Source organism: Mesoplodon bidens, assembly GCF_964165515.1.
Source record: "Mesoplodon bidens genome assembly, chromosome: 1".
In the NCBI taxonomy this organism is placed as follows: Eukaryota; Metazoa; Chordata; class Mammalia; order Artiodactyla; family Ziphiidae; genus Mesoplodon; species Mesoplodon bidens.
In genome coordinates this window covers 73097999-73123277 of record NC_138176.1, presented here as the reverse complement: position 1 = coordinate 73123277, position 25279 = coordinate 73097999, and the positions used below count along the sequence as shown (strand labels likewise).

Genomic DNA, 25279 nt, shown 5'->3' with positions numbered 1-25279 from the left:
GAAAAAAAAAAAAAAACGGTTTAGAAAAGCTTACTGTAACCTTAGCCATAAGGGAAGTGTATCCTCTCTGGAGAATCAGGGAATCATCTGTTGCCATAGAATCATAATGCTTGCAGCTAAGCCTGACCTCATAACTGATAGGGATCCACAGCATGAAATGCTAACATGTTAGAAACATCGGCAAGCCTGAAATAAAATTACTGAATACCCACAGCAACCAATACCCGTGCTTATTATGAACTAAATGGTTTAAATCCTTGCTTTCCAAGTACTAATCATAACAGAATTCAGTAGGCTACTTTAAAAACTTGAAGGTAAAAACAACATATGCTAAGGAACTGTGTATACTACAGATATTTTAGTTGACTGGCCTCAAAATTTGTTAAGTTTCAAAAAAAATTTGTTAAGTTTCAAGGTCTGCTAAATTGTTGCTGTTATCCGCCTGCATACTCAGTCTTTATTCTTATTTCAAATCACAGGTGATACAAAAGCTACAAAGTAAACACAGGTTAAAACAAAAATAAAAACAAACCCCCCAAAACCCCTGATGGGCCTTCTACTACAGAAGTTAAAGTTTGAGCTTTGTTTAAAGCAGGCAAACATGTAACAGAAGTGTAAAAAAATAAAAGAATTGATAAAATAAATGTCAAATCTCACTGAGTTTTTCAGATTTATTTTTGAAGTTAGGACTCTTAAAACAATGCCTTCAGGTATAACTCAAACATAATTTCAAACAATAAGTATGCTTAAGGCAATGCTTTCAGTAGTGTATATTCCCCACCAGGCAGCTGAAAAGTCACATAGCTTAATGTTTGATTTATTAAATATGATAGCAAATCACTGTTGTATTTATAACAAAGAATTTATTTTTACAATATTTAAGTGACCATGGTTAAAGTTTAAATTGTCACCACTAGTTTTTGCCAGCTTTTGCATTTTCTCCTTTAAACAGTTTCTAGATAAGCTTAGAAAAAAGTAGAAGTACTCTATCTTCTCTTATCAATAATTTAGCAGAAGACATATTATTAAATGCTGGCATTTTCTTGATATTCAAGAACTTATGACAAGGAATGGGATCATGGCATTAGGGGATCATGACGTTAAGAATAAAGAGGGAGAGTGGGGGAACAAGTCACCTAATCCCAAACCAGGTAGAGAAAGTACTCGTAACAGTAAACGTTTTGGAACTCAAAGCAATTTTCATGCAAGTTAAACTCTAACTTTCTATAGAAGTTTAAAACCAAAGTGAAACACTGCTTTGATGGTGTAACAGAAGCAAATGGCCCAAAATGAAGCAAGTTCATTAGAGTAACTGTTAAGTAGTATTCACATACAACTGCTTTCTCCAGTGAGGAAGGGCTGGAATAAAAAACTAAGTGGAAAAAAAAAAAGTTAAAGCGCGATCCAAGAGGTCTTAAAACTACACCTAACAGCAAATGGCAAACGACCCCACAGACTGCTGCAACAGGAAGCTGCTCCATGCCCCCATCAGTAGAGGAAACCACGGGGACTGGTCCTGGAAAAACTGAGGAGGGGCCCGGACCCCTCCACCCTTCCCGCCCTTCCCCACATCCTCAACCCTGTTTCCCAGATGCTAAGAGGCGGCTTTACGGCGTCTCGCGGACTGCGGAGCCAGCGGCCCGAGCGCCCTCCTTACCTGGTCGCAGAGGCGCGGCCAGGCAGGGAGGGTGCGTGAGCGTGTGGGTGACACGGACCGCTAGCGCATTCCCGCCCCGCCCGAGCCGGGTTTCCCGAGGCCGCTTCAGAAAGTCTTCGCGCGCGGGCCACACGCAGCCAACGAGGCCGGGAAAGAAACAACGAAGATCGCGCCAGGGAAACAGCGGCCCCCGCAATCATTCATAATCCGGCGGACCGGAAGGAGTGGGTTACGTAGCTTCCTACCGTCGCACAGCCAATACGTTCCCCGGTCGACCCTGCTGCGGGAAGCTTTGTTTTTCCGCTCTCGGAGCCGGCTGCTGCCGGGAGCGGTTCGTCAGGCCACCGGGAACGGACTGGGCAGCGGGACGGAGTGGTGAGTTGTTACCAGCTCAGCGGCTCCCAGCCGACTCTGGGAGGCTCAAGACTTTTGCGAGGGGCGAGGTGGGAGAGTAGTTCTGTGCGGTCTTAGTTTCCTCGCTCCTTGTGGGGACACCTCGTAATTTGCAGGCGGTCGAGTGCCCAGGCTGACTGCTCTCCCCTTAAGTGAGGGTAGTGCTTCCTCGGAGGTTGTGGCGGGCTGGGGCACGCGGACCGAGGGTACAGCCCCAGGGACTAGGTTCTTGGAACCCTGTCTCCGACCTTCCTCGGAAGGTTTTGGCGACTTCTCTCGACAGCTCCCTCTGTCGGCCTCTCACCTTCTCTCGAGCTCACTTGTCAAGGACCTTCCCCTGTGCTAGGCCTTGGGTGTGTTATGACTTTGATCAAAAGATTGGCAGTCCTTCCTTGTCTGAGTGTCTCTGGTCGCTTTTCAGATTCACTATCACTTGGTTGGTTTGGAACCAGGGTCTTTCCGCTTCCCTTATGTTTCCGGACGTATGCCTAAGGTTTCAGTGTAATCCAGGGCCAAGAACTCAGTGAGGGAATGAAAAGGGCAGCATCTTTAAAAGGCTGTTTATTAGAAGGGGTTGCAAGAGCTTGCAAAGACATAAAGGGCGAAGCTTTCTAGAGCTGTTATGTGATGGCAACCCTAATATTGCACTCTGCGCGAACAGGGTCGATTTCCTTCGTCTCGTTCACGTGCAGATGATCAACTTTAGTCTTCTTTTAAGATTCGCATGTAGGGTGGGAAATGAGATCTAGAGGAAAGAATATATTTATATATGAGTACCCAATTTGGGTTGGAGAAATCACAGAAGCCCTAGAAAGTGACATTTAAACGAAACCTAGTTCATTCACTCTACAGATACTTTTGAGAATCTGTGAAGTTCCAAGCACTAGGTATATAACAGTGAATAAAACAAGTCCCTGCTTGCATGGAGTTTACAGTCTAGTGGGATTAATGAATTTAAATCGGATGAAGGATTGGGAAGAGAGTATTGCAGATAGGAACATTGTACAAGTCCCCAGTCATGAAAAAGGTGTTTTTGTTTTGTATTGCTTTTCTTTTTTTGATGTTTGAGGGTTTGTGGGGCGGGGCAGTTAGGTGGGGATGGCTTAGAATTTCTTTTTTATTGCTTTTTGTGAAGAGATTTTGAGCATGATTAGAATTGTGTAGAAGAAGAGGAAAGACCTTTATACTTTGATCTCTAATAATTCCAAAGCCATTATTTTGTGGTACTTTGCAAAATAGCAAAGTGGTAGGTACTCTCCCCTTAAAGTACTCAGAGTGTTATAGAGAATATACAAATGTACAAAAAAAGTGTGGTTCAAGGTAGAAAGTTCCAGTACCATGAGAATGCATTTTGAGATATCCTAGGACAAGATTAGTTGTATAGGGGGTAGAGAAGAACACAATAGCTGTGAGTAAAGTTCTCATGAGGAGTATTTGAACTGGGCCTTGATAGCATTTGGAAATATAAAAATGGGTAAAAAGCTTGTCAGAAAAAATGAGTAAAATTAGCAAGCCTAGCTAATGGCTCTGCACTACAGAAGGTCTGGGGATGAAGAATTAAAGTTTTTGTGCCAGTTACTGAATCTTTTTAAATGGTAGGCCAAGAAATTCGGGATTATTTTAAAGGCAGTGGGAAGGCTTAATTTTTGAGGAAAAAAATGAAAAAAGAAAGGAAGGAAGGAAGAAAAAATGTGTTTCAGGAACATTAATATGGCAACAGTGTTGAAGTCAAGGAGGATAACTAGATTGTTGCTATAGTACAAAAGGCAAATAACGACCTGAATCTGAATAGTAGCTGTGGAAATGAAAAACAGGAATAGATGTGAGAAACGTTGCAGAGTCAGAATTCACAGGAAAGGCCTGCTGATTGTTTAGATATAAGGAATTGGGGAGGACTCAGTGAGGCAGAGATTTAGGCCTCAGACCCGATTAATGGAGAGTGTGTCATTTATTGAAAGAAAGTGCAGGACAGGGAACTTTGGGGGGAAGATATCCATAGTCTCAATTTCAGTCGTAACTGAATTTGAGATACCATTAAGGCAACCAGGTACACATGTTTACTAAGCAGTTGGAAATGTGGGGTTTGAGCTTAATAGAGATTGGAATGGGGATAAACATGTGAAATCAAGTTGAAAACATGAAATATATAAGATTACCATGGAAGAAATTGGTAGCAGAACTAAAGAAAATAGACAAGAATAGATACTTGGGCAATACCAAGAGCAATGGGGATGAAAAGATGACCCAGAGAAAGAGTAGTCAGAGATAGAAAAAGAAAACCAGGAAAGCTGAGTATTACTCGTGGAGGAGGAAGATTTTTGAAAGAGAAAGTGAATAACATGTATTCACTTGGCCAGCATTTACTGAGTGCCTGCACTCTGCTACAAACAGGGATTACAGCAGTAGGTAAGGTCAGTGCTGGCCCTCATGGAACCTACGTTCTAGTGAGAAAGACAAACCCTGTTTACATAATTAACAGTGTAATAGCTATGACATGTAAATACAGGATGTTTTTAACCTGCAGGTGGATTCTTAACCACAACGCCTCCAGGGAAGTCCCAATTGTGGGGTTCTGATTAAGCTCTTACAGTGGGCCAGATAATAGCTGCATGATGGTAGCTGGTCTAGGGTGTGGTAATAAGGATTGAAAAAGGTAGATGAATTTGAAATATATATAAGAGGTTTGGTGATTGAATGGGAGGCAGGGGTTGAAGTGGAAGGAGTTAAAGCTGATTCTCAGGTTTCTGGCTGGAGCAATGGGATAAGTATCATTTGAGAAAGGGAAGATTAGGGGAAGAATTGGTTGAGAGAAGAGTTTATGAGTGGCTTTGTTAGGGGCATGTTGAATAGGTGGCACTAGTGAGATATCCAAGTCAAGCTGGCAGTTGAATCTTGGAAGAGATGCATGGGCTGGAGAGATAAATATATAATTACTGGCAAAAGGGTGTAGGTCAAATTGTCTAGGGCAGTAATTCTGAAACTTTTAGAGTAGATCAGAACCATCTGGAAGATTCAGTGCAAATTTCTGGGCCTCATTCCCAGAGTGAGATTTTTGAGGAACCTACAAAGAAGACCAAGAAAGAAGTAGGAGGAAAAAATAGTATTTATTATACTTACCTGACAAGGCTGTGAATACTTTGGTGAAGATATTTCCATGGTATGGTGGGACAAAGGCCAAATTGCAGGAAATGCTATATAAGCGGAAGGAATGAAGAAAAAGTATAAAATGTAGGAGAAGTTTTGCTCTAAAATGAAGAAGATAGGATAGAAGATATTTAAAGGTCAATGAGAAGATGCCAGTAGAAAGAAAGAGGCTGGGGGAGGGAGGTTTGTGAGTGGCAGAGAAGACATAGGAATAGTTCATAGCTCAAGGTTTTGGGGGTGGGTGGGGGAAGATAGGTTCCAGGCATAGGTGGCATTACATGGAGAGCCACCCTCTTATTTAAAAGGTGGGAAAGAGGAAAGGATTGGTACATAGGAATAGTTCATAGCTCAAGGTTTCAGGGGCGGGGGGAAAGATAGGTTCCAGGCATAGGTGGCATTACATGGAGAGCCACCCTCTTATTTAAAAGGTGGGAAAGAGGAAAGGATTGGTGCAGGTATATTTGTAGATGTGTCAGAAAGTTGATTTAGTTCCTCTCTGACAGTTCCTGTTTTCTCTGTGAAGTAGATGAGGACATCTGCTAAGATAGAGAAGCAGTTTCAAGGAAAATGGAGAAAATGTGACTGGTCTTTGCAGAAAGTGGGGAAGTGAGTTGACCAGAGAAACATGATAGGATTGCTAAATTGTGTTGAGTGCCTAGATGGGATTAGTGACTCTGAAGATACAGAGTGTATGGATTCCTCTCAGCTGCACTTAGATTTTGGGTGCAGGCAGGGAGAAGGTAAATAGGATGGATGACTATAAAGTAGATGAAACTGTAGAACTATGGGACAAGGATGCTTAGAGTGCTAAAAGAGAGTCTTTGAAAGGCTGGACCATGAAGGATAAAAAAGATGGAGAAAAAAGATGATTATTTAGAAGTGGGAATTTCTGTGTTACTTATATACATTTACTGTATATAACTAAGGTATATAAGTCTTGGCTCCTAATGTGAGCTAAGACTTGGTTCCCACCAACACCACTATTGCCACCTTCCTAGGCCATTGACATTTTTAAAAGTGGTGATTATTATTAGTTTTCTGCATTCTTCTTTTTTTAAAGCAACATCTAGATTTGAAAATAAATCTACATTTAAAGCATTAAATTTCTGTATATATTTGTATCTATATCTACACACACCTAGGACTTTGTTTTCTAGAATTCTAATCCACAATAAGAAAGCTCTTTTACAATCTGTTTTGATCATGAGTTTTAGAATATACAGGAAAGAACTATATAGAAGTAACATGATTTGGTGTAACTCCTGGAAAATATTCTTGGAAATAATAAAGGAGATAAAGTGACAGATTTACACCACAGTTGCTGACCTCTTTAGGACTTCAGTAGCAGGAAATAAATTTCTTTCACTATTCAGTAGTCCCCACTTATCCATGTGGGATATGTTCCAAGACTCCCAGTGGATGCCTGAAACCATGGATAGTACCAAACCCTATATATACTGGGGTTTTTCCTATACATACATACCTGTGATGAAGTTTTATGAATAAATTAGGCACAGTAAGAGATTAACAACAATAACTAATAATAAAATAGAATGATTATAACAACATATTATAATAAAAGTTATGTGAACATGGTCCCTCTCCTCAGGTTCTTCAACCCTGCCAGAAGTGTGACAGTGGCTTCTTCATTGGCAGACACAGCCTCTCCAGTAATTTTTATATTTTTCAGTCTAAACCTATTCCTGAATCTGTGTAGCCATCCTTTACTTACAGTAAATGGCTTGGTGTCACTCATTTCAAGGGATCTCTTGCTGAAGTTTCTGTAGGTGTTCAATGCTTTCTGGCCCAACACATTGCTGTCAGTTGGAACATATTCTGTTCATGTCCTCCACCCACAAATGTAATGCCTTTTCCATTCTAACTAAGCACTTACGCGCTGTGGCTATAACTTTTGCACTCTGAGGTACGACAGCAAAACTAGCACAAATTTTCCTTCTTCACAATTTCACAGATAGAAGACTCGTTCTTACCATAGATTTTAGCAACATCAGCATGTGAGCATACAGTGTTTTTCTTATTAAGTTGAAAACTTTCACTTTTTCACTTAGAGGACGCACTTTGCAACTTCTTTGGCATATCTGAATAGCATGCATCACTACTCTGGCTCTTTGGGAGCATTAAATAAATAATAATAAGGTGACTTGAACACAAGCACTGCAGTACTATGACAGTCAATCTGATAACTGAGCTGGCTAGTGACTAACAGACGGGATTCACTGGACAAAGGGATGATTCACATCCCAAGCAGGATGGACTGAGCTGGCATGAGATTTCATCATAGTACTCAAAATGGCGTGCAATTTAAAACTTATGAATTGTTTATTTCTGGAATTTTCCATTCAGTATTTTCCCACTTCAGGTAACTAAAATATCAGAAAGTGAAACCACAGGTAATGGGGGGACTACTGTATGTGAGTTTGCCGGTAAGAAAGGAGAAGTAATAGAAATCGGAGAAGGCAATAGAAAAGGGGGAGGGAAAGGAAGATAGAAAACTAAAATATAAAGGATAAAACACATAACCGTGAGTGTTTTATTTTAGGCCCAACTCCTGTTTTTTCTGTTGGACAAGGAAAAGAAGTTCGGTCAAGAAGGTGCCAGTAAGGAGAAAGCAGAGGGACCAAGAAAGTGGAGGTCTCTGTATATTCAAAGGATAGATGAATGGGAGTAAAGAAATTTTTTAAAAGAAAGAAAGATTGACTTGGTACCCTGAAGAGGCTCCTGGGTCAAAGCAGTAAAAGAGATAGAGTGATGGAAGATTGTAGTTAAAAAGGAGAATTGACTGTAGTCAAGCAGGAGAATAGTTGTGTCAAGTTTCAGGTTTCAGTGGCTGAAGATGAAGCTCCTTGAGGTTGAAGATCTAAATGAAACTAGTGCAGGATCTTACTTCTGCGCACTGGCTCTTCCCTCCAAAAGGAGGCTCGGGTCTCTGGCTCTTCCTGCCAAAAGGAGGCTCGGGTCTCCTTTCCGCCGCCAAACCGGGCCCTTCTGTCTACCCCCGAGCCATCCTCGCACCCGCCTTGTGCTCTGAAGCCTCTTCGCAGGTCTGTAGAAGGGGTGAAACTCTCGTCCCGTTCGCGGCGCAGCCCTCGTCAGCAGCCCTTCCGCCATTTTGCTGGTGGCGGTTTGTCTCCACTGTTTCCCAGTCCCAGTCAGGGAGATGAGATGCAGGCGGGCAACGTGGGTGGAGGAGACAAGGGAAGAGGCCGGAGAGCTCCCGCAAGAGATAAAATGCAGGTCTGTGATTTGTTTTCTGACTCTTTTAAAAAAGCCTGGCTAACGCTAAAAGAGCTCCATGACAGGGAGCTACTCCGTCTCCAGAGGAAACTAAGCAGTCTGAGGAGAGAGCGATTGGCAGACGGAAGGCGGAAGGGCTCCACAGCCAAAATTAAAGAGTTGACGGAGCAACAGAAAATCCTGAATGTCACCATCCGTGACCTGCGAGATAAGTTAAGCTCCAAAGTATGTGACCGCTATTCAGTGAACGAAAGGTACAGCAAGACGCTACAGAAAGAACTTTACCATATCCAACAACAAAATAAGAAGTTTATTGCTGCGCTCACAGCAGAAAGGAATAAATTAAAAGAAGAAAATGAACTGCTTTCTGCAAGACTAAAACTGAAGGAGCAACTGCTTCATCCTTCTAGTTCTGATAGTGATGCCGACTTCATTCCTTGCCCTCCAAACCGCAGGCTAGTTTCTTCAGTCAGTGAGCCTGCACCCGGATCTCAGATGCATCTGTCCGTCAGACTGGTAAAGCAATCAAATACTGAACAGATGAAATCTGGAGGCAAAAAGGAACAGCAACAGAGTTCCCAGTTTCCAATTCCATTTTATAGTGAGGACCTCTTTGAGGTGTCAGAGGCCCCTCTGGAGAGTTCCTCTAACAGCAGCCAGCCTGCCACAGGAAGGAGTGCCAACCGGAAGTCACTTGCAAGTTTTCCTTTAACATCTACACCTGGCGCTCAAAGGGGGCATGGATTTCAAGGTGACTTCAGCCTTTCTGAAGATAGTCTTGGCAGTACAAAAAAGAAACCGATCTTCACACAGAATACCTCCACACAAAAGCGTGGAGCTCAGAGTTACTTCTCTTGGAGCCCTTCCAGTATTTCTCCAGGAGAAAACCCACCTACTCCATTCGTATCTGAAACTTCAGAGGAAGATATGCCTGGTAACACTAACTTATTTCCTCCTTTTACACAGAGAAAGGAAAAGCCCCCTTCAAATGTATCTCCTTCTGACTCTACATCTAGTGGGAAAAGATCAGTGACTGGTGTTGCTCATTACAAAACTGGATTTTCGGTGAGAGATAGCTGTAGCCAGACACCTTCCAATGAAGAGTTGACTGTGAGGAAGAATACTACTGAATCTACAGGTGCAGCGTATGGTGCTGATAAGCCACAAGGTGAGACCCAGAGTTTCATTTTGCAGTCTACAATAAAGAGAAAAGCCAGGGTACAGTCAGGAAGAAGGAAGTAGCTTTCCCTCTTCCTCTCTCTTAAGGAGACTGCTTTTCTTTTCCAAGAGGACAGTCTTGCTGTCAATTCAGACTGTGTAATTGATAACCCCTGACTCTGATACACTTCTCAGAATATAATATACAAAGCAATAAGACCTACACAAAAGTTGGGCAAATGACTAAGACTTTGAAACAGTGAATTATTGCCAGTTAATAAATTTCAGCTACAGAGAAGGAAACTCATTCTTCAGAATCCCTGTACTTTGATATGAAAGTGTAGGGTCTACCATCTTTTTGCTGAAATTAAGTTGCTACTGTTTATGAGTCAATAAAAAGCCCAAAAAACTGAAAGCTAAGAGAAGACCTAAAGGGTGTGGACTGTAAGAGTTCAACATTTAAATGCATATAGAGTAACGAAAGTGAAATATTTACTGGACTTGACAAGGTAACTAGAATACATTCATTGAGAAGGACCAAGAAGCAGATATTTTTTGGAATAAAATGAATATGACTTTACAGATACCTTGCAGCATGACTTTATATTTACAAAAGATAAAGAGGAGATGTGACTGTATGCTAGTCTTTAAAAATTTGCTTTTAAAAATCAAAAAGCAAGAACAGAAGAAGGAAAAATCTAATTAACAAAGATCAAGTGTTTAGCAAGCAAGGTCAACATTTACAAGACGAGGGGGAACTATGAAGTTCTCAAGAAACAAAGCAGTTATGGTTTTACCCATGACATGAAAAAAGCAGCCAGCGGCTTGTCACTGGTTAACACTGTATGTGGCATGTGGGCGTGTGGATGTGTGTGCACATGTGTACTGGGGTGGAGGAGAGGAGAACTAGTCAACGATGCATCTCCCTCTCCTCCTTCCTTCTCTCTCTCCCCCTACCACCCTCCTTCTTACTTTCCCTGGGCTGTGGTGGTATTCAACTACTTTTTTCTTTTTCTTTCCAGTTTTTTTTTTCCATGTTGCCTCTTGGGCCTTAAAAAAAAAAAAAGACAAATTTATTGAGTGAATTCATGTGCCATAAAACTCACCATTTAAATAGTGCCCAATACAGTAGTTTATGGTACATCTAAAATCTTATAAAACCACCAGTTTTAGAATATTTTCATCACCCTAAAAAAAAACCCATACATACTAGCAGTCACTTTCTATACTCCCCCATCTTTCACCTTGTGGGGAGACAAAAACAGTGAGCTGTGGCTGTAGTTATTAACTGATCCATTATCTCTTAGAATGAAATACCACCAGCATTGAAAATGATTTCCCTTTACTGTTTTCCTTCCCCAAACATGGAGGCTTATCACATAGCCTCAATAATCTTTGATGTTTACTCTAAATCATACATTCTTAGAACTTGAAGATTCTAGTTATTTAAACCTGTTTTATTAATATACTTTAGAATTAGCCATTCATATCTAGCTTTTGATTTGTTTCAATGTTTCTAGTGAGTTAACTATCAACTTATTTTATGTTTTTATATGCTGCATTATTACAAAAAAAGATTTAATATTTACTAAAAATGAAATAAAATAATAGAAGAATAGAAAATAAGTAAAATTTAACTACTGTATTATGATGATCAGAACCCAGGTGCTTTTATGTTCTTCATTCCTGCTTACTTTTTTTTTTTTTTTGAGCAAAAACAGAAAAGGAAGAAAGGGGAGGGAATTGTGTAAACAAATGTGGTATTGGGAATAAGATAACCTTCTGATTTTACTTCCAGAGGACATGCAGTTTATGAAAATCCTTTGGTTATAGTTTATCATATAAGGTAAAGAGGAAATGGTAATACTAGTTAATAATACAATTATACACCAAGGAAAAAAGAACAGAGCCTGGAAAAGGACCTGACACCATGCAAAACTGTATAATGGTACTGCAAAGATAACAGCATTGTGGGGAGACAAAAACAGTGAGCTGTGAGTTATTAACTGATCCATTATCTCTTGGAATGAAATACCACCAGCATTGAAAATGATTTCCCTTTACTGTTTTCTTTCCCCAAACATGGAGGCTTATCACATAGCCTCAATAATCTTTGATGTTTACTCTAAATCATACATTCTTAGAACTTGAAGATTCTAGTTATTTAAACCTGTTTTATTAATATACTTTAGAATTAACCATTTATATCTAGCTTTTGATTTGTTTCAATGTTTCTAGTGAGTTAACTATCAACTTATTTTATGTTTTTATATGCTGCATTATTACAAAAAAGGTTTAATATTTACTAAAAATGAAATAAAATAATAGAAAAATAGAAAATAAATAAAATTTAACTACTGTATTATGATCAGAAAAAAAAAAAAAAAACTAGTGCAGGAAGTTGGAGAAGAACATCAATATAGATGCTAAAATTACCAAAGATGATGGCAGGGGGAGAGGAAAAGATGAGCTTGGTGCAAATGTTCTGTACATTAGCAACAATGAAGATGCAGGTATGGATTTCAAGAGAAGATGTTGATAAATGGTGATCGTGGAATATTTTTCCAAAAGCAGCAATATGGAGTATTGCTCTTTGAGTAGGAACAACTCACTGCTTGGGAGAAGGCTGTAAAACAGGTGATGTCTGTGTGGATCAGTGGGGATAGTAAAGGTAAAGCGATAAAAGGACTGCTTGAGAAAAAAATGGAAAATATAGGGGAATATGTTGGTAATGAGCTGGGGCTAGAAAACGATGGGCATCTAGCAATGAAGTTAATGTGGAGAGGGGGAAAGGCTGAGCTGAATGAGTGCTGGAGGGATTTTCAAGGGGAAGGTAAGTTTGTACCTTAAAGCAGCCATTATGTATATATAATAGGGAAAGGGAAACTGGAAATTGCTAGAAAGGCTAAAGCATTGGTATCCAAAGTATTCTCATCATTCATTCCATGAGTAAAAGAATTGAGCTCACTTCCTTATATGTGTATTTAGTTGCCAATTATATGCATACACTGCTATCACTATGTATATTAATAGTTTTTTAAATAAAAGATTAAAAATAAAAAGAAATTCTAACATTTTTTTTTGTCTGTATTCCACTGTGGAGACCACTGGCTAGAGGAATATGTTAGTAATTTAGGGCAGGGGTATAAAGTCTGTTCAGTTTTATAATTGCAGGATCATATAAAAAGAACTGACTACAAATTGGTGTTGATGACGTGATCTGTGGTCTGGTCTCGTAATCTAGGTGCTGACTCTTGTCACCTAATCTGTAATGTAAACCTTTTATCTGTCATTATGGAAATACATAACCATAAATACTTGGCTTCTAATTTTTAGCATAGAAATTTCAAGTAATGGTTTTTCTAGTATATTAAAAGGATTCTTCTAAGTTTCAATATTTTCAGTACCTCATAATACAGATCGTTAGCTCTTTAGCTAACCAAAAAAGTTAGGTCAGTAGAAAGACTAGGCTGTGTTCCCTTGTGCACTCAGAAGGAGTGGCAGCTTTACTCCTTTTCTTCATGGACATTTTAATGAGGAACTCTTCTCCTCAGAATGTATATGATGACCAGCCTCATGAGTAAATTTAAAACAAAAAACCCCCCACCTTTCTGTACCTATCATTATATATAGATGATGTATGTAATAATACAATCTTAGGAAGTGAGAGAGGTTGCTTCTCAATTTTTATTAAATTATTACCAATTTATAACTGTTTGAGGTAGATTATTTTTCTTTTAGTATTGGCCTTTAGACCGCTTCTCATGGGTGATTGAGTAGAGCACAGAATTTGACAATAATTTTGTGGCTATCAGATAGATATCTAATACCTTCTTTAAAACTTAAAAAAAAAAAAGGCTAGTGAGGTGTGTGTGTGTGTGTGTGTGTGTGTTTCCTGTGAGAGTTGGAGAAATATTAGGGGGGAAGTGGATGGGGAAGGAACAAACAAAATCCATTTTCAGGCTGAGCTTTCATATGCCAAGATTCAATCTACAGCAAGTTTTAATGGCTTTATAACCCCCTGAAAATGAGAGATTACTGTGGAATTGCTGACAGATCCTTAACTCTAGCAGTGCAAGTTTGTTGCATTATTATATTAACCCCCGGGATAGAAGACAATTTCAAGTCCTAGAATGTTGATCAAAGGATTGAACACAAAGTATACATTTTTATTTTAATAATTCCTTGCCTGGAGAAATATTTGAAAATGTAACACCGGAAGTAGAACAACATGATAGCATTGGTATTAGCTGAAAACAAAACTTTTTAATGTTTTAGAATTTCTAAGTCTTTGACACATATCTTCACTATTTTTTCAGTTCCTTAGGACACAGAGAATATCATAGGCCCTATGGGAGATCCATATATATATCTATACATCTATATAGATATATATATGGTTTGGCACTGTTTCTCAGACACCTTGCTTCTCAAAAACAGGTTAATGCATGAGATACCACAATCTAAATGTGATGCAATAACATTATCATTAGTATGTTTTCTGAGGCACTTAGAATTGGGGCTGAGGACTAAGGAGGCAAAAAAAAGATAGCTGAGGTAAAAGTTTTAGCACTGACCTTTAGCGCTTATTGCTTAATAATGCGTCCTCTAACCATTGTCCTCCAGTGACACCCTTCCCCCGATCTTTTTCTTTTTCTTTTTTTTTTTTTGTGAAAATAAGGTTTGAGGGCTTCCCTGGTGGCGCAGTGGTTGAGAATCCGCCTGCGGATGCAGGGGACACGGGTTTGTTCCCCGGTCCGGGAGGATCCCACATGCCGCGGAGCTGCTGGGCCCGTGAGCCATGGCTGCTGAGCCTGCGTGTCCAGAGCTTGTGCTCTGCAACGGGAGAGGCCACAGCAGTGAGAGGCCCGTGTACCGCAAAAAAAAATAATAATAATAAAAAAAAATAAGGTTTGAGAGAAGAAATTTTGACATATACTAAACTTGACCTAAACACGTCAAGTTCCTGTGTACTGAATTATGTGTATTATTTTAAAATGGTGTTAGGTGTCTTCCCTGGTGGCGAAGTGGTTAAGAATCCGCCTGCCAATGCAGGGGACACGGGTTCGAGCCCTGGTCCGGGAAGATCCCACATGCCGCAGAGCAACTAAGCCAGCGAGCTGCAACTACTGAAGCCCTCGCGCCTAGAGCCCATGCTCTGCAACGAAAGAAGCCACCACAGTGAGAAGCCCACGCACCACAAGGAAGAGTAGCCCCTGCTCAATGCAACTAGAGAAAGCCTGCGCGCAGCAACAAAGACCCAAGGCAGCCAGGTGTTAGGAAGGGGCTCTGTGGCGGGGAGGAGCTTATCTGGATTTAAAATTTTGCCAAGGATATGGATACAGAGAAAACTGGTAACATTCTTGCTTCAGGAGAAAAGAACTAGATAATGCCAGTTAGGGAAAAGAAGAAAATTTACTTTTATCTGTAATAACCTTTTGGAGAGTTTGAATTTTGTATCAGGTGCACAGTATTACCTATTATAAACAAAAGAACAAGAAAAACTTTGACAGATAATTACCCATTGTCTGTAAATTACTTTGCTCTTTTTTTTCTTCAGGTGTTTGCAATGGCTGCTACTGTGAACTTGGAACTTGATCCCATTTTTTTGAAAGCACTAGGCTTCTTACATTCAAAGAGTAAGGATTCTGCTGAAAAGCTAAAAGCACTACTTGATGAATCTTTGGCTCGGGGCATTGATTCAAGTTACCGTCCATCTCAAAAGGTACCTACCTGGATAAAAAGCTTGGAGGAAGTTTTGTAAAGCCTGTAGTAGAACAGTGTTAACATTTAGAACGTCTCGAAACAATCTCTCTGCCAAATAATCTTTCCTTGTGGCATGCAGAAATTTATAGTGTTCTTTTCTTCCTTCAAGCTTTCAGAGAACTGTTACACTATATAGAAAAGTTAGCTGGGAGTGGGGGATATTCTGTTCTACTACTTTATTCCTGTAGAAACCCACTTAAGATATATTTCAGTTTCTAATTCTTTATGATCAGAATATTTTTTTAAGCTGCTGAATGAAACTGTAACCTGTGTTATAATTATTCTCTAATGTTTTAGGGGCGAAAAATAAAAGGACAGGGATTTTGCAATGAAGTGAATTAAATATGTATAGGATAATGTAAGGAATAAAGGAGGTATAGATGAAATGTGAGAACTGTGTAGCTCCCATCATGATAATAACAAAGTGACCAAGCAGCTTTATGTGAAAAGAATATACATTTTGAAACCAGACAAACCTGTTTTAAATCCCAGCTTACCTCTTACTAGTGGTGATAGATAACATATCTTGAACATTTACTGTGTCCTAGGTACTTTTCTCAGTGGTATATGTGAATAATTAATTTTAATTGTGATAATGATCCTTTGAGATAGGTATTTTTTATTTTACAATAAGGAAATTGAGGTACATAGTAACTTCATTTCACCCAGCCTCTGTTTCTTTATTATTAAAATGAGGATAATAAGAACTACCTTACAAAGCTGTGAAAATTAAAAGAGATAAAGTATGTCAGCCACCTAGTGCAGTGTCTACCTGGTAATAATAGACTTTTAGTGAATGATAGCTCTTATTATATTCTCTAATACCTAAGACATTCTTTCAAACCTTTCTAAAGGTCTAGCCTTGAAACTTCGTGTCACCCAGGTCTGTGAACACCTAGATACCAAACTGAGAAGGAGAGGACAGAACTACATGACTAGCTCAGTCTAATACAGAATCTCAAACTCAAGACAGGGCCAAGTCCCAGACTCAGTGTCTGAGTGATCAGTGATATTTTGCTCCCAGCCTTCTTTGAAAGCTAGCTCTAGTATTCTCAAACCTTTTTATTGTCTTTTGAGTAGTAGAGCCATTGTGTCTTTCACCATTCTCATTCTGGTAGGTTCAAAGAGCTCAAGCCAACCAAATTAATAAAACTCAACAAAATATACTAACAAATTCATTCTGCTCTGAGTATTGATATAGGCCAAACAGGAAATTCCTATTATTACTAAAGAAGCAGTATTTTGAGATTCTAAAACAGAAGGAATTTCATCTGTTAAAGTACATAAGAGGTTTGTTATAATTAAAAAGCCTCCTGCCCTTAGGTTTCTAACTGGAAATGACTTCTCATGGTCAGTTTAGAGAAAATACTCTGCTAGGTGTTTTTAAAACACAGATTCATTTAACTTTAGTCTTTAACTGAACATTTCCATCTCTAGAATTGTGTGAGAATCACCTAGAAGCAGTGGTGTGCTTATAAACATTATCAACTGGGGATAATTCCAAGGAGCTACTAAATGCATAAGCTTTCTTTTAACAACAACAGATAACAAACATATATACATATCAAAGAGTAAAAATAACAAGGATTGCAAGTTTAAAACAGAAGGGAAAGATAAGCCACAAACTGAGAGAAAAGGTTTGCAGATGATGTATCTGATAAAGGACTTGTATCCAGAATCTATGAAGATCTCTTTATACTCGATAATTTAACAAATGCTTTAGCAAAGAAGGTAAATGTGTGGCAAATAAGCACTTGAAAAAAATGTTTAACATCATTAGCCATTAGGGAAATGTAAATTAAATCTACAGTGATATGCCACTACATACCTATTAAAATGTCTAAAATTAAAAAGATTAGCCATACCAAGCATTGGTGAGGATATGAGGATGTGAAGGAACTGGGACTCTCATATACTCCTGATGGAAATATAAAATGGTATACCACTTTGGAACATGGTTTGGCAGTTTCAGAAAAAGTTAAGCATAAACCTACCATGTGATCCAGACATTCCACTCCTACATGTTTATTCTAGAGAAATGAAAGTATATGTCCATATAAAGATTTGTACCTGAATGTTCATAATTTGTAATAGGCCAAACTGGAAACAACCCAAATGTCCATTAATAGGTAAATGAATAAACAAATCATGGTGTATTTGTTCAATGGAGTACTATTCAGCAACAAAAGAAATGAACTTTTGCTACACTCAACAACATTGATGGATCTCAAAATAAATATTGCTGAGTGAAAGAAGCCAGAAAAAAAGTATATACTGCATGATTCCATTTATGAAAATTTCCAGGAAATGCAAACTAATTTATAGTTGCAGAAAGAAGATTTGTGGTTGCCTGAGACTGGGTGGCTTAGTTTTTCTAGGATGTCTACCTCTAAGAGTGATTACAAAGGGCAACCAGGACACTTTGCGAGATGATGGATATGTTCCTTATACTGATTGTCGTGAAACCATAGAGCGAAACGTATCCAGTTTTACACTTTAACTAGGTGCAGTTTGTATATCAGTTATTCCTCAATAAAGTTGTTTAAAGAAGAAGGCAACACATTGGTCACTACATGATGTCTTAATTTTTAACTGATAGTTGTTCAGATTTATGATCTGTTTTTTTTTTAACAGTATATTAGATAGTCTGAATATTTAATTATGGGTATCTTTTTAATTTCACCTATAGGATGTGGAGCCACCCAAAATTTCAAGCACAAAAACTGTTTCCATTAAGCAAGAGCCCAAAACATCATCCAGTCTTCCTTCTGGCAATAATAATGGCAAGGTCCTAACAACTGAAAAGGTAAAGAAGGAAGGTGAAAAGAGACCTGCTGATAAAGTAAGATTTTGTTTTACTCTAGTAAATCAGTCAATGAATCAATCAGTTTATAGGCCAAAAAACGTTTTGTGCTTACTTTTTGTATATAGTAGTGGGTAAAAGTACATAATAACCACTCAGTAAATATATTTTGATAATTATGGGTGTTGGTTTTTTGAAAAATTAAAATTTAGAAACATTTTAAAACCATTTAGTGAAGTCGTTGTCAATAAATATTTGAGCTCTAGAAGATGTACTAATTTCATGTATAACTCAAGTATTCTAGGTGGAACTGTTGTTGAAAAGAAAAGATGGAGTGGAAAGAATACAGATGTAAATGACTAAACATGAAATTTGTTACAGAATGGTGTGTACCTTAACAGGGTTACAGATAACTCTTGGATTGTCTATTTTGAATGATTTCTGCACATAATTATTAGGATTTTAGCACTTAGTAAAAAATACATTTAAAAAAACTTCAGGAACCCCTGCCCTTAAGGTGGGGTGTTTTCATACTTTTTTCTAAATATTGGCTATTCATGAACTATATTGCATTGTTTTATATAAATTTAAAAGCACAGAAAACAATATAATATAGTTTATGAATAGCCAATATTTAGAAAATATATCTCTATTTTCCATATATATATATCTCATATATATCTTTTAGCAACTTTCTACTCAGCAATGTGCTTTTGAAATTTACCTATGTTGATACATGTAGATTTGAACATTTCTTTCAGCTAACATGTGGAATATTCATTCCATAAATAAACCAGTTTATCCATTCCCCTGCTGATGAGCAGTTAGCTTATTTCTCCTTTTCCTCTATTATGGTGGGGTTTCAGTGAGCTGCTTTATAAGTACGTCTTTGCCCACATGGTGGTAGTTTGTATAGGATGTGTACCTATAAGTGGATGTAATAGGATGGGTACATCTTCAACATTATTAGACATAGTGGATGTACTAAACTCATACTCTCACCAATAAGGTATAAGAATTCCAAATTCTCCATGTCTTATCAGACTTTTTAATTTTTGCCAGTCTGACCAGGTATATCTATAACATATCTTAAAGAGAGGGGCCAGAATTTGCTTTGAAGCAAGTATGGCAATGTGTTAAGCCTGAACGACTGGTAGAAGTTCATTATTTACTTCTTTTCAATATATATTAACTATCACTACTTCATTATTTAAAATTTTAAAATAGCCTTAAAAATAGCCTTAGTAGTACTATGGCTTCTCAATTCAAAGCATCCAATGGGGGGTTGGGAGGGCACTGTAAGTAAATCCACTGAACTTCCAGGATTCTTTAATGGATAAAAGAGTACAAAGAGAAATACAGATGCATGCTAAACTGTTCTGATTTATTTATTTCTACCTTGTTGGATTCTTTTAACATACTGATGATGAATTTATTATAAATGTTCTCCAGGTCTTTAGTGTGTACATCGCTCCCTAACTATGTGAAACTATCTGTTGAGTGGACTTGGTCATTGCACACTGTCTATCTTATCTTGTGATAGATGTGATAGATGTCTATCACATCTCTCAGTGATTTAAAGTTTATTCTAACGTGTTACTTTCTGATTGCGTGCTTTTTATAGATGAAATCAGACATCACTGAAGGAGTTGATATTCCAAAGAAACCTAGATTGGAGAAACCAGAGACACGGTCCTCTCCCATTACTGTCCAAACCAGCAAGGATTTAGCTATGGCTGACCTTTCCAGCTTTGAGGAGACCAGTGCTGATGATTTTGCCATGGAGATGGGATTGGCCTGTGTTGTTTGTAGGTTAGTTGTACCTTTCCACAGATTCTTTTGTTTCTTTGTAAAGAGCAAACAACTTAAAAAAAAAAAAAAAAAAGATCAATTGTTGGGTGGTTTTTTTTGTTTGTTTTTATAATTTGGAGGTAGGTAGGAGATAATTAGATCGATAAGTGGATAAACCTCCCATATGGCAATTTAGTGTCTTAAAAATTGTCATAATTTTATATTCTTGACAGGCATCTTTAATCAGTTATATTGTAGTAATATTTTCTGCGTTCTTGGCTTCTAGAGGGAAAGCAATTATTGCTTTATTTTTTAGTGAGAAAGAGTCTGTTCAGCAGATTTAATTATTTTCATCTTTCTTTTTTTTTTTTTGCGGTATGCGGGCCTCTCACTGTTGTGGCCTCTCCCATTGCGGAGCACAGGCTCTGGACACGCAGGCTCAGCGGCCATGGCTCATGGGGCTAGCCGCTCCGCAGCATGTGGGATCTTCCCGGACCGGGGCACAAACCCGTGTCCCGTGTATTGGCAGGCAGACTCTCAACCACTGCATCACCAGGGAAGCCCCTCATCTTTCTGTTTAAGACTACGTTGCTTTTTTTTTCCTGAAGTGTTGATAGTATTTATAAAGTTAATGGTTATATATCATTTGCTAAAATACCATTAAATCTTTTCCTAAGGATAATGGAAATGAAATTAATGGATCATGTAGGTTATTCTGAGTGTTGTTTTGAAACATGGATACATAATTATAAAAACATAGATAATTCTGCTTAGTAGAAGATGCATCTTAAAAATCAGAATAATTAAACTCCTTGATGCCAGGATCTATGTCTTTAATTGTTAATGACTTTCATTGCCTAGCACAACAGAAAAAATTACCACCTTTGTTGCTGTTTCCTTCATGAAAATGTTAAATTCGGGTGCATTGGGACTGAGTGCATACCTATAAACTTGTGAACCTTATAGAGAATCAGTTAATGTACTTCTGAATAGGATCATTTTGTTAGAGCTTCATTGTTTTAATATATATTTGTTTATTTCAACTTTAATCTACTATAAGAGTTATCATTTTTATATAAAGAAGTAAATGGTAAAGTAATAAAGGGGAAAGAACTAGTCATTGTAACCCTCCGTAAGGAGACTTGTTACGATAGTCTAAGGCTGTTGCTGTTGGAATTTATACTTTTTTGATACACATATTACTGCATTCTATTTAGTTGATTAAGACATTTATTTATTGAACACCCTGTGTCTGCGCAGTAATGTGCTAGGCCCTATAGTTAATTAGGTCCAGTTTCTAACTTTAGGCAACTCAAATATTAATGAAGAAGATAGAACAATATGTAGGCAGCAAATAAAAAGGAATTTAATAGAGGTACAAAGAAGATGTGATGAGACTGTTGGAGGACTAGCCAAAGTCTACGATATACCTTCTGGGAGAAAGAAAAAAATTGCAATGAGAAATGACAAGGAGAATATAGCCAAATTTAGTCTTTAAGTCATCTTATACATTTCTTAATGGCTGAGCATAACCTTTAAAAGAAATGAATTGTTTGTGCAGGCTACAATGTTGGGATTCGTTATTTTGCTCTTTGGCTTTTCTGGGGTTTTTACCCTCTTTAATATAACAAACTTTACCAGAACAACCCTAAAATGGCTTTAAATTGTTGCATTCAAATAAATTAATATTTAATGGTATATTTTCTTAGGCAAATGACAGTGGCATCTGGTAATCAATTAGTAGAATGTCAGGAATGCCATAATCTCTACCACCAAGATTGCCATAAACCGCAGGTGACAGACAAAGAAGTGAATGACCCTCGCCTTGTGTGGTATTGTGCCCGATGTACCAGACAAATGAAAAGAATGGTAGGAATCATTTTTCTCTATTTTAAACAATCTCTGTCAATTTTTTTGTTGATATGGGCTTTTTAAGATAAATATTTGAACATTTATGTTATTAAAGAAAATCATATAAGCTGATGATTTAAATGTTTGTGTATATGTGTGATTTTTGTGTCTATGCCTAAATGGACCAGACCATGTATATGCATTTTTCTCTGCTCAGCTTTTAATTTGTTCTATTATAAAAAAACAGAATTGGAGACCCACAAAATATAAATATTCCTTACTGGTATGTCAGTGTATTTATAAACATTTAGAAATACTACAAAGCACTGTGGGAAGTGGTGAGATACAAAGCCCCAGACTCTGCTGCGTCTGGTAAGGAAATATTGGAAATATCTATTCCTGAGTGAGTGTAAACCATCAAACTTACAAACTGTGTACAGAGGCAGTATTTGTATGTGCATTTCTGTTTTTCCTCCTGTGTCTCTCTCTGTTCCTCAGTCTTTCCTTCTCATTGTCTTCAAGTGACCATTTATCCTGTATTCCCCAGTACTTTCTCAGTTTACTGCTCACAAACATAACTGCCTTTAATTTCATGCTGAAACTTGTTTTCATTTGTTATATTGGATAGTTTCCTAACTTATTTAAATAGTAGATGGATGAATGTTACCATCTTCTTTTTATAGAAATCAAGTTGTTATTTACTTCAGTGACTTGTTTGCTTCCCCCATCCGCCCTCCCCTGCCTTAGATTAGGGACTCCTTTTTGTTTTGTTTTTTTAATTTTATTTTTCATTGAAGTATAGTTGATTTACAATGTTGTGTTAGTTGCTGGTGTACAACAAAGTGATTCAGGATATTGAATATCCCTGTGCTATACAGTAGGACCTTGTTTACTCATTCTATATATAATAGTTTCCATATGCTAATTCCAAACTTCCAATCCATCCCTCCCCCACCTCTCCCACCTCTTTGGTAACCACAAGTCTGTTTTCTGTGAGTCTGTTTCTGTTTCATAAATAAGTTGAATTGTGTCACATTTTAGATTCCACATATGATATCATATTGTATTTGTCTTTTTCTTTCACTTAGTATGATAATCTCTAGGTCCATCCGTGTTGCCACAAATGGCATTATTTCATTCTTTTTATGGCTGAGGAATATTCCATTGTATAAATATACCACATCTTCTTTATCCATTCATCTGTCAGTGGACATTTAGGTTGCTTCCATGTCTTGGCTATTGTAAATAGTGCTGCTGTGAACATAGTGAGTGCATGTATCATTTCGAATTGTAGTTTTCTCCAGAAGATTAGGGACTCTTGATAGAAGAGTTCTCATATTGTTAACCAAGTGAGTTTCTACGTAAATTTTTGTGACCAAATGTATCTTTTTAAAGTTAGAAGTACTTAGTTAAAAGTAAAAAAAAAAAAAAAATCAAGATACCTACTTTACTTTTTAATCACTCAAATCAGAAATAGATTATGTTTTATTCCTATGAAAAGTAGTAACATTTCAGTAGTATTTATACTTTCTGTTTGTAATGGGAAATTTCTTTGACATGGTACAATTGTTTTCTGCTCAGTCTGATTTTTATTTAGCTTATTACTTAAACTAGCCCCCCAGGACCTCAACCAAAGTAATTACGGGTGAGCACAACAGTGCATTCCAGTGCCTTGACACAAGTAGTCGCGAAGAATTGGTAGTCAAAATAAATAATTTGTGACAGTAATCTTTCTTTAGTATAGCTTCAAAGTTTATTATTATTTTATTGTAAGTCTCTTAATAAAGTAAGTACCATTCTCTCCTAAGTTTTTACTCCCTTACATTTTGTGACTTAGTTTACACCAGGTCTATATTTATAGTTCTAACCCTCTTCCTGGAATGAATTTTGGCAGCTGACCAGATATCCTACAGTTACTTTAAGTTCAATATTTTTAAAATTAAAATTGTTTTCTTCTCCACTCAGTATTTCCTCAGTTGCCTGAACTAGAAAACATTATCCTTGATGCCTCTCTTAATTCCACATCCCTTTGTTTACCAAACTTGTTAATTCTACCTCTTATGTATTTCACAAATCTGTTCATTTCACTTTTGTTACCCTGTCCCACAAACCCCTCATTTCTTGTCTATTGCTTTAGCTCCTTCAGTCCACTTTACACACTGCAGTTAGAATATTCTTCTAAAGTAATTATCTAACTTTATCTGTTTAAGTGTGCCCAGTGGCTCTCAATTACCTATATAATGAAGTTTTCCTTGTTAAGGTGGATGTATGGGCCTTCTCTCTTTGACCCAACTCTACCTTTGTATCCTTCTCTCCCACCACTTCATCATATACACCCACATACTGTGGCCATGCCAGAACAAATGGTTCATTCCCTGAGTATGTGGTGAACTTTTCGTGTTCCCATATGTCCTGCTTCTCAGCTTCTCCTCATCTGGGATACCTTTTATTCTTTATTAACTTTGCAAATTAAATGTCTAATTAATTTGTCATTAAGACCTAGTCTCATTCACTGGCAAAGCACCAGAGCAAAGCTCAGGACTGGACACATCCCACATTCTGTTCTCATTTTAAGATACATAAATGGAGGAAATATAGATTTGCACCAGAAATCAGCAGTCAGTAAGTTCAGTCTGTATGTCCAAGAGTCAAGTGCTGAATAAGGGGCCATGACTAATGTCAGAACATGATTAGATACACCAAGAGTGGACCTGGAGAAATACCCAAAGATGTGATCTGAAGTGAGCCTGAAGATTAGGATCTGGTAAACACAGTGCTTAGTGAGAGAAAGGAATTTGGAAATTGTGGGGATGCTAAATCCAGTCATTCTTACTATAATTGCTTTCAGTGAGGTTTTCATATGTGCAGTGGTTATTGGTCCAAGATATCTCAAAGATACCATAAATAACATCTTATACCCCCTTTCTCTTTGCACTAATTTCTTAACTAGGGCAGGTTCTGCAGTACACATTATTATAGGAAGATGGGAAGACAGAGTTAAGAATGGTGGGTGGCAGGGTCCAAGATTATTCTTCTGTTTTGTAATTTTCTGTCTACCAGGTAATGGGTTTTGCCCCAGCACTAGGTGAGAGACTCATGACTTACTGCAGTGGTTCTCAATCTAAGGTGGTAACACACTCCTACTCAGCAGTAATAGAAATACATGGTATTTTTGATTGCTGCCATACTGGCAACTATTGCCTTGAGTGGTGAATGTCATATATTCTGCACTATGTGAGTCAGTCACCCAGTGAAAACTTATAGTGCCTTTGTTGAGCAACACTGAGTCAGTGATAATATCCTAGTTCCCTAAACTAGTATTACCAGTGAAGGACAAAGGGTTTTGGGTATTTCTTACTCAACTTCTAAGATGGCTAGGTGAAACAGAGGAAGCAGAAAAAGATCCAAACATGATCTCCTAGGCAGAGATTCTTTCTGGGCTTCACTGTAATGAATCTTCA

General features: G+C 37.9%; 2 protein-coding genes across 7 annotated transcripts in view; one reads left to right on the top strand and one right to left on the bottom strand.

The window, feature by feature from the left end:
• The window catches only part of GSTCD (glutathione S-transferase C-terminal domain containing), a 135600-nt gene extending 133630 nt beyond the window's left edge, over positions 1-1970 (bottom strand). For 4 of the 5 annotated variants that reach the window (XM_081240693.1, XM_081240692.1, XM_081240696.1 and 1 more), the window contains exon 1: positions 1658-1749. The gene's annotated coding sequence lies outside the window, so the exon portion shown is untranslated. Of the gene's footprint in view, positions 1-1657; positions 1750-1902 lie in introns of those variants that run through there. The other variant, XM_081240694.1, reaches the window with a different exon arrangement.
• The window catches only part of INTS12 (integrator complex subunit 12), a 29098-nt gene continuing 5724 nt past the window's right edge, over positions 1906-25279 (top strand). The window contains exons 1-5 of one of the 2 annotated variants that reach the window (XM_081240721.1): positions 1906-2032; positions 15168-15332; positions 18063-18215; positions 19801-19988; positions 21677-21836. In XM_081240721.1, the coding sequence (XP_081096847.1) occupies positions 15177-15332; positions 18063-18215; positions 19801-19988; positions 21677-21836 (657 nt within the window). In that variant the 5' untranslated portion in view covers positions 1906-2032; positions 15168-15176. Of the gene's footprint in view, positions 2033-14614; positions 14881-15167; positions 15333-18062; positions 18216-19800; positions 19989-21676; positions 21837-25279 lie in introns of those variants that run through there. The other variant, XM_081240720.1, reaches the window with a different exon arrangement.